This window comes from Photinus pyralis, unplaced genomic scaffold (genome assembly GCF_008802855.1).
Source record: "Photinus pyralis isolate 1611_PpyrPB1 unplaced genomic scaffold, Ppyr1.3 Ppyr1.4_LG10, whole genome shotgun sequence".
NCBI lineage: Eukaryota > Metazoa > Arthropoda > Insecta > Coleoptera > Lampyridae > Photinus > Photinus pyralis.
In genome coordinates, this window is record NW_022170250.1 from 11,911,233 (window position 1) to 11,920,605 (window position 9,373).

The 9,373-nt window shown below is 40.2% G+C and overlaps 1 protein-coding gene across 2 annotated transcripts; it reads right to left on the reverse strand.

Moving 5' to 3' along the window:
• Positions 1-5,607: 5,607 nt before the first annotated feature.
• Positions 5,608-9,166, reverse strand: LOC116161563. 2 transcript variants are annotated; one of them, XM_031474951.1, is made up of 9 exons: positions 8,692-9,166; positions 8,583-8,645; positions 8,402-8,530; positions 8,001-8,343; positions 7,925-7,945; positions 7,716-7,874; positions 6,274-6,529; positions 6,094-6,223; positions 5,608-6,045 (listed from the first exon to the last, which is right to left on the reverse strand). In XM_031474951.1, exons 1-9 carry the CDS (start codon positions 8,860-8,862, stop codon positions 5,818-5,820), a joined length of 1,500 nt encoding a protein of 499 aa, XP_031330811.1. In that variant the 5' UTR covers positions 8,863-9,166; the 3' UTR covers positions 5,608-5,817. The 2 variants fall into 2 exon arrangements, with proteins under 2 accessions (XP_031330811.1, XP_031330812.1); XM_031474952.1 differs by lacking the exon at positions 7,925-7,945 and having other exon boundaries at positions 7,716-7,880; positions 8,692-9,164.
• Between the last annotated feature and the right edge of the window lie 207 nt (positions 9,167-9,373).

The following is a 9,373-nucleotide window of genomic DNA, read 5'->3' on the forward strand; positions in this document are numbered from 1 at the left end:
ATCATGTGCGAGGAGATTGAAAGTTAAAATAAAATTTTAGTGAGGTTAGGTAAGGGTGGTAGTTGGGTTAGCTCAAAAATCTGGTATCAGGAGAATATGATGTGCGAGGAGAATGAAAGTTGTTAAAATAAAACTTTTGTGAGGTTAGGTTAGGGTGGTAGTTAGGTTAGCTCAAAAATCTGGTATCAGGAGAATATGATGTGCGAGGAGATTGAAAGTTAAAATAAAACTTTAGTGAGGTTAGGTTAGGGTGGTAGTTAGGTTAGCTCAAAAATCTGGTATCAGGAGAATATGATGTGCGAGGAGGTTGAAATTTAAAATAAAACTTTAGTGAGGTTAGGTTAGGGTGGTAGTTAGGTTAGCTCAAAAATCTGGTATCAGGAGAATATGTGCGAGGAGGTTGAAAGTTAAAATAAAATTTTAGTGAGGTTAGGTTAGGGTGGTAGTTAGGTTAGCTCAAAAATCTGGTATCAGGAGAATATGATGCGCGAAGAGATTGAAAGTTAAAATAAAACTTTAGTGAGGTTAGGTTAGGGTGGTAGTTAGGTTAGCTCAAAAATCTGGTATCAGGAGAATATGATGTGCGAGGAGGTTGAAAGTTAAAATAAAATTTTAGTGAGGTTAGGTTAGGGTGGTAGTTAGGTTAGCTCAAAAATCTGGTATCAGGAGAATATGATGCGCGAGGAGATTGAAAGTTAAAATAAAATTTTAGTGAGGTTAGGTTAGGGTGGTAGTTAGGTTAGCTCAAAAATCTGGTATCAGGAGAATATGATGCGCGAGGAGATTGAAAGTTAAAATAAAACTTTAGTGATGTTAGGTTAGGGTGGTAGTTAGGTTAGCTCAAAAATCTGGTATCAGGAGAATATGATGTGCGAGGAGATTGAAAGTTAAAATAAAACTTTAGTGAGGTTTGGTTAGGGTGGTAGTTAGGTTAGCTCAAAAATCTGGTATCAGGAGAATATGATGTGCGAGGAGATTGAAAGTTAAAATAAAATTTTAGTGAGGTTGGGTTAGGGTGGTAGTTAGGTTAGCTCAAAAATCTGGTATCAGGAGAATATCATGTGCGAGGAGATTGAAAGTTAAAATAAAATTTTTGTGAGGTTAGGTTAGGGTGGTAGTTAGGTTAGCTAAAAAATCTGGTATCAGGAGAATATCATGTGCGAGGAGATTGAAAGTTAAAATAAAATTTTAGTGAGGTTAGGTTAGGGTGGTAGTTAGGTTAGCTCAAAATTCTGGTATCAGGAGAATATCATGTGCGAGGAGATTGAAAGTTAAAATAAAATTTTAGTGAGGTTAGGGTAGGGTGGTAGTTAGGTTAGCTCAAAAATCTGGTATCAGGAGAATAGGATGTGCGAGGAGATTGAAAGTTAAAATAAAATTTTAGTGAGGTTAGGTTAGGGTGGTAGTATCAGGAGAATAGGATGTGCGAGGAGATTGAAAGTTAAAATAAAATTTTAGTGAGGTTAGGTTAGGGGGGTAGTTAGGTTAGCTCAAAAATCTGGTATCAGGAGAATATCATGTGCGAGGAGATTGAAAGTTAAAATAAAATTTTTGTGAGGTTAGGTTAGGGTGGTAGTTAGGTTAGCTAAAAATCTGGTATCAGGAGAATATGATGTGCGAGGAGATTGAAAGTTAAAATAAAATTTTAGTGAGGTTAGGTTTGGGTGGTAGTTAGGTTAGCTCAAAAATCTGGTATCAGGAGAATATCATGTGCGAGGAGATTGAAAGTTAGAATAAAATTTTAGTGAGGTTAGGTTAGGGTGGTAGTTGGGTTAGCTCAAAAATCTGGTATCAGGAGAATATGATGTGCGAGGAAATTGAAAGTTAAAATAAAATTTTAGTGAGGTTAGGTTAGGGTGGTAGTTAGGTTAGCTCAAAAATCTGGTATCAGGAGAATATAATGTGCGAGGAGATTGAAAGTTAAAATAAATTTTTAGTGAGGTTAGGTTAGGGTGGTAGTTAGGTTAGCTCAAAAATCTGGTATCAGGAGAATATAATGTGCGAGGAGATTGAAAGTTAAAATAAAATTTTAGTGAGGTTAGGTTAGCTCAAAAATCTGGTATCAGCAGAATATAATGTGCGAGGAGATTGAAAGTTAAAATAAATTTTTAGTGAGGTTAGGTTAGGGTGGTAGTTAGGTTAGCTCAAAAATCTGGTATCAGGAGAATATGATGTGCGAGGAGATTGAAAGTTAAAATAAAACTTTAGTGAGGTTTGGTTAGGGTGGTAGTTAGGTTAGCTCAAAAATCTGGTATCAGGAGAATATGATGTGCGAGGAGATTGAAAGTTAAAATAAAATTTTAGTGAGGTTAGGTTAGAGTGCTAGTTAGGTTAGGTCAGATTACTTTGGGCGTTTTAAATTTTTACAAATCTTGTATCTAACCTAACTCACATGAAACTTAACTCTCAAAAGTCTTTAAAACGAACACCGATTTAAAATTCTTATTTATTGCGGCGTACTCTTATGGCGATTTAACTCGTATATTGCGAACAAATATTTTTTTCTACAATCGATATCCAAAGTAGGCATTTGCGCTCGTATTTGACAACGCAAACGTCATCTTTTTCGAGGAATGTCACTTTGTCGCGACAAAATAGAAAAAACGCAAAATGTTTATAGCCTAATTACCTGAGTTTTTGGTAATATTAAAATCTTGTGATTAAAATAATCCAAGCTGAATATACTGTTGTGACATCTGTCTTTATTATTGTGGACTAACATTTTATCGAAAAATGCAGGACACTTTGTTACCAACATTATTTTAGTTGCAACCTACACCTCAAAGATGTCGCCACACTACTTTTTTTGTATACTTTATGAAACTAACGTTAGATGTCAGAGCGCTCCAATTAAAAACCATAGACGCTTCCATAGATATATATAGTTTTAACCTCAAATTCATAAATGAATTTTTTTATTTTATAGTCAAAAATTAAACTTTGTTATCATTCCTTTCTCGCTTACAGGTTTAAATTGTGGAACTGGCTACTGGGAGTGACAGGAAAGCGGCAGACTCGGGCATTGCGGAAAATGATACTGATCGCTCTGTGTCGTCCGATCGGAAGACTGGTAGTTCTCGATGGGTGAGAAAAATTAGCATTGAATTCGGACAACACAAATTGAAAAGGGAAAGGCTTTGTAACCAAAACAGGAGGACACGTTGAAGCACTCGCAGAAAACCCATTCAAACTTTTCAACGTTAAAATCGGAACGATTACAAGATTGCAGCGGCTGCCGATGGTGCGAAGCTATTCGTTAAACAATTGAGCCTTGAGTTCATTCGACAGAACTAAAGTTATAAAAACGGTAGTGAAATTGGCAGCGAAAAGGAGCGAAAGTGTTACGCAGTTTGCAAGCACCCAAAAATGTGTTGTTTGTGCGATCTTCGTGTGAAAGTTGTTGTAAAACGGTTCAGTTAATGTACCTGTTATTGAAATTGTTCTTTCAAGGGCTTTAAATAAACTCCTATGCGTAAGAAGTTTCGAATTGCAAAAATAAATGTTTTCTGTTCATTGAGCATGGTGTGTTGCCTACAAACCAGGCTACACAAATATCGAGTGCCCATATTCAAATTGGGGATTTGCTTGAATCTCCCCAATCTGCCACTTTTATTGAGGGTAAGGAAGGCCTCTACGAACGTAAGTCCCAGGGCCCCGAAAAACTTAAAAACGGCAGTGCATTTAAGGAATAATAAGTGCGACGTTGCTATTAATCGCATAAATTCAAATGAAATTTTAAAAGAAGTTGCATACGTGGCGACATCTCAACTAGACTTCTAAAACTATAATTTATAGAAAGTGTATCGATTGCCAAGGAGATGGCGCACTAGTACTTATTGTACCGGGTGATTCATTAGTAGTGAGGACAATTTGAATTTCCCGCAAATCAACAAAATTTTGAAGTTGGTACTAACTGATGATCATTTATTTAATTGCAGCGGTGTATCATCGTGCTTTCAGTAAATCGTTTACTTATTTATAACCTACAAATACTGGTTCTGTTTTACCACGCATTATAAACTAACACTAGACACAGTCATGTTTCTTACATATTTTAGTGCATCAACTCTAAAAATTGATCAAAATGGAAAAAGTAATAAACCGCAAATGGCACACAACAATTAACGGCGACACCGGTTTCTTAAATGACAGTCATGACAGATAAAAATTACTAACGAAATTCAAACCGTCAATCAATAATGCAAAAAATACTAAAACCTTACGCGCGAAATTCAAGCGATCATCACTTCCAATGAATCACCCGGTATTTAAACTATCTATTCAAAAACCGGGCCTTTAAACTACAATTGCTCTACAGATCTTGGTTTTCTGGTGAGATTTTGGTGCGTAGAATCCAAAACAATTTGTACTTTTTGGATCAGACTTCTCAATCAAAAGTTATAGACCAATTTCGAAAGAAAATTCAAAGGGCTGTAACTTTTGAACTAGTAGCCCAATCTTGGAACTGTTTGAAATTATGGATTCTACAGGCCACATTCTATAAGAAAATTTTTTTCGTGGACGATCTGAGACAATTTTTTTTTTCGGGGCAAAAAAAGGCAGTGTATAACCTTCCTTTTTTCAAAAAATGGACTGCACCAAAATTTCTCGGGAAAACGTCGTGCTACTAGGAGAACTTCGATTTAAAAATTTGGCAATTCTGTATCAGGATCATATGAGTGCGAGAAGGTGCTTCTTTTCCCAATACTACACCTGTTACTTGTCGATAAACCTATGCAAAAGGTGTCGTGCTACTAGGAGACCATAATATACGAAGAGGTCTTTTTCTAGCACTGTCAGAATTATTTCAAAGCTTTCATTCGATTTAAAAATTTTCCAATTCTGTATCAGGATCATATGAGTGCGAAGAGGTGTTTATTTTCCTAATACTACACCTGTTACTTGTCGACAAACTTATGCAAAAGTGTCGTGCTACTAGGAGAACATAATATACGAAGAGGTCTTTTTCTAGCCCTGTTAGAATTATTTCAAAGCTTTCATTCGATTTAAAAATTTGCCANAGTTAGGTTAGCTCAGAAATCTGGTATCAGGAGAATATAATGTGCGAGGAGATTGAAGATTGAAATAAAATTTTAGTGTGGTTAGGTTAACGTGCTAGTTAGGTTAGCTCAGAAATCTGGTATCAGGAGAATATAATGTGCGAGGAGATTGAAGATTGAAATAAAATTTTAGTGTGGTTATGTTAGCGTGGTAGTTAGGTTAGCTCAGAATTCTGGTATCAGGAGAATATAATGTGCGAGGAGATTGAAGATTGAAATAAAATTTTAGTGTGGTTAGGTTAGCGTGGTAGTTAGGTTAGCTCAGAAATCTGGTATCAGGAGAATATAATGTGCGAGGAGATCGAACGCTAAAATAAAATTTTAGTGAGGTTAGGTTAGGGTGGTAGTTAGGTTAGCTCAAAAATCTGGTATCAGGAGAATATAATGTGCGAGGAGATTGAAAGTTAAAATACAATTTTAGTGAGGTTAGGTTAGGGTGGTAGTTAGGTTCAAGTTACTAGGAAAACATAGCAGGAGCACATGATGTTAGGTGTTTCTGCTCCTAGTACATGAACCTAGTTTGTTCACTGTACCGCTTAATCAGAAAAAAAACTAAAACTCTTTATTTAATTGTATAACATTTAAAATGTAGGTGGCATCCTCAAAATTACAATTCTAGAAAAAGATCCGGAAAATATCACTGGGCGCATTTGGAAAGAATCTCAGTTAAAAATAAGTACAATACAAATACTAAGTAAGGCACCTAAGAGCATCAATTAAGGGTAAAATTAAGTACCGTAAACTAAAGAAAATGGTATTATAATGGCGGATTCTGATTATTGTATTGCGGCCGTCCGGCCAACTCCAAGAGATATCTGTCGGGATGATCCAACCAATCTGCGGCGCTCAGTTTGACGTTCCGTTGCCGCTCCGCCTCCTTCACCTCCCATTTCTTAACATCCAATTGCGCATCACGACTGGCTTGATCGCCGCAACCCCAAACCTCGACGCGATCCAGGCTGTAGGGGATCTTTCTATACTCCAACTGTGGGAAATTCGTTACAAAATCCGAGCGAAAAAACCAAGAACGTACCTTGTCGAATCCCGAATTGATCGATATGATCGGCTCGCGAGGATCCTTGCCCACTCGCAGTCCTTGCGGGTACCCGCGAATGCTCAGGTTTAGGTACAGCGACTTCGAACCCCTCTCGAGCATCCGAAATCTACAAAAAAATGGGATAACGACAAGCAGGTAACGGTCGCCGACACGTACGTGGGAAGTATCTGAAATAGAATCGCGTCCTCCCCGCCCCAGTACAAGTGCGATTCCTTCCACTCGTTTGGGGAGCCGATGCAAAAAATCGAACCGCCGTCCACCTTAAGTAGACACAAGGTGGCGCCCTTGTACGCGAGGACGTGGTGCAAAAAACGATTGGAACCGATACCGTTTTCCTCCGAGTCGTATAGACTTATCCAATGGGACGGTACGGCGCACAACAACTTCATCAAAAACGCTTGACTCGATAGACCTAGGGACGCATGGTCAAATGACTCGGGCGTTAGGGCAGAACATTTTGAGAGAGAAAGTAGCATCGGGGGGTCTGGAATACCCCCCAGCCATTCTCTCTAGCGCATGTAAGTCTCATGATAGTTATAGGACAAGGAATGTCAAATCTTTCAATTCCTGGGGGGTATTCCATACCCCCCGGTGCTACATTCTTCCCAACATATTCTACATCATAATTTTTTTAATATTCCCTTATGAAAAACTATTAGGGGGGGTCGTTGGGGGTGAACATTTTGAGAGAGAATGTAGCACCGGGGGTCTGGGGGGTGTGGAACACCCCCCAGCCATTCTCTCTAGCGCACGAAAGTCTTATGATAGTTATAGGACAAGGAATGTCAAATCTTTCAATTCCTGGGGGGTATTGGGGTATTCCATACCCCCCAGACCCCCCCGGTGCTACATTCTTCCCAACATATTCTACATCATCATTTTTTTAATATTCCCTTATGAAAAACTATTAGGGGGGGTCGTTGGGGGTGAACATTTTGAGAGAGAATGTAGCACCGGGGGTCTGGGGGGTGTGGAACACCCCCCAGCCATTCTCTCTAGCGCACGAAAGTCTTATGATAGTTATAGGACAAGGAATGTCAAATCTTTCAATTCCTGGGGGGTATTGGGGTATTCCATACCCCCCACCCCCCCGGTGCTACATTCTTCCCAACATATTCTACATCATCATTTTTTTAATATTCCCTTATGAAAAACTATTAGGGGGGGTCGTTGGGGGTGAACATTTTGAGAGAATGTAGCACCGGGGGGTCTGGGGGGTGTGGAACACCCCCCAGCCATTCTCTCTAGCGCACGAAAGTCTTATGATAGTTATAGGACAAGGAATGTCAAATCTTTCAATTCCTGGGGGGTATTGGGGTATTCCATACCCCCCAGTGCTACATTCTTCCCAACATATTCTACATCATAATTTTTTTAATATTCCCTTATGAAAAACTATTAGGGGGGGTCGTTGGGGGTGAACATTTTGAGAGAGAATGTAGCACCGGGGGGTCTGCGGGGTGTGGAACACCCCCCAGCCGTTCCCTCTAGCGCACGAAAGTCTCATGATAGTTATAGGACAAGGAATGTCAAATCTTTCAATTCCTGGGGGGTATTCCATACCGCCCCCAAATCACCAATTCACCCTGCATACTGACCGACTCCGCTATTGCTTGGTGAGTTTGCCCTCTGCGGTCGCGAGTATAAAGGAGGAAGAGCCCCCGCCAGCAACCACGACATGCTCATCTGCAACAAGTGGGGGTGATACTCGCCGTCTTTAAACAGAGGCGGTTGTTCCAAGACGGGCGTCGCCAACTCTAAACCTACCAAATTAAGTATAATTAGACTTAGCTTAATAAAAGCGAACCTTGTGCGTCCGTCGCAAGACCTACACCGATATTATACTTAATTCTAACCCGAAACGCCTACGACGAAAGTTATACCTGCCGCCAAGTCAGTCTCGTGAGTCTCTAAAGTTCGATACGAAGTCGCTAGGGAATGTACGGCGTATCTGTGAAGGGTCAGCAGCAGTCGGGGGCAGTTCTCCTCGATCCAATGGACGACGTACTGACACGACAGTGAGGTCTTCTTCAGGAAGCAGCTCTCGATGACTGCCGTTAACGTCTTGTTAATCGCGACGCACATCTGCGGCCCCTCCGAGTAGTGATCCATCGAGACGTGGTACGTCGACATGAACAGCGAGTACATGTCATCGCGGGTCACATTCTCGTCGCTACCTGCGAACATCTGCACCAGGATGTGGTGAACTTTGTCATCTTCGAGCACCTAGAGAGAGGGGGGAGAGTTCAGTTGACAAGAAATGTACTGCATATTTTAAACTTACGGCGAGGAAACGTTCGGCCTGCTGCTTGAATCCCGAGTTGCTTAGGTACGCGTTTTTGGACTTGGCCAGGCGGAGAAAGTACGCGAAGAGCTTCTCGGCGAACAGCGGATACCTCGGGAACAGGTTTTGCTAAAAGAAAACGTATTACGACCTTCCCGCGTGTGTGTCTCTCTCTCTCTACCGTGAAGACTTTCAACGTGATCCCATTGACGCCCTCTTGCGCTTGACTTTTCGAAGATAGGATCTGCAAGTGAGGTTAAATTAGGCTGCGGATTTAAGTAGGGACGTACCTTCGAGAGCTTGTCGATCGGCATCAGATTGAGCGGTCTGTCATTTATGCTCGCGGCAGATGGTGTTCTCGAGATAATCTTACGAGAGCCGTTACCGTTGGCAGTCGGTGGCGGTGCGGAGTCCCGGGATTTGGATTTGACCGAAGTGGATTGGGATTGATTCTGGCCCATTTCTCCTTCGTTAATTAGTTTCACATTTTCATGGTTCGGGCGAGTTACGTTTATCAATCGCGATTACGCATTACAAAATAATTATCATCACAGCTGAAGCATTATCTTCTTTGATCAAGTCTCGAGTTGAAAATACATTCACGTACAGCCTGAGAAAGTGCTGCAGTAGTTCAAAGGTCATTAGTAGAGCATTTTCATTAATTAACGAAAAGAAAAGCGACTTTTGTATTGGGGAAATTACGTATGCAACCACTTTGAAATGTAAACATGGAATTTTTTTGCACTTTTAATGTTAATGTCACTTTTACACGCGAGTTACAAGTAGTTCAAATAGCTTAATTAGGTCGGTAGTTGCAATGACCCGCGCGTTTTAAATCTGAACTAATCATTAATTTTTAAAAAAACGACCGCTTCTTTTACACTTTTCAAAGAATTTGTTAGACCTAGGGAGTAATTAACATATTTATTAATGGAAGAACGCCTTACGCCTACCACTTTCAATCAAGGAACG

Bases quoted from the DNA above. Each gene is read 5' to 3' on its own strand.
- LOC116161563 (XM_031474951.1), bottom strand. From the start codon at position 8,862: ATGGGCCAGAATCAATCCCAATCCACTTCGGTCAAATCCAAATCCCGG. The intron at 8,531-8,582 runs GTAGAGAGAGAG...GTTTTCTTTTAG, and splicing joins TCACGTTGAAAGTCTTCACG to CAAAACCTGTTCCCGAGGTA. The intron at 8,344-8,401 runs GTAAGTTTAAAA...CCCTCTCTCTAG, and splicing joins AGGCCGAACGTTTCCTCGCC to GTGCTCGAAGATGACAAAGT.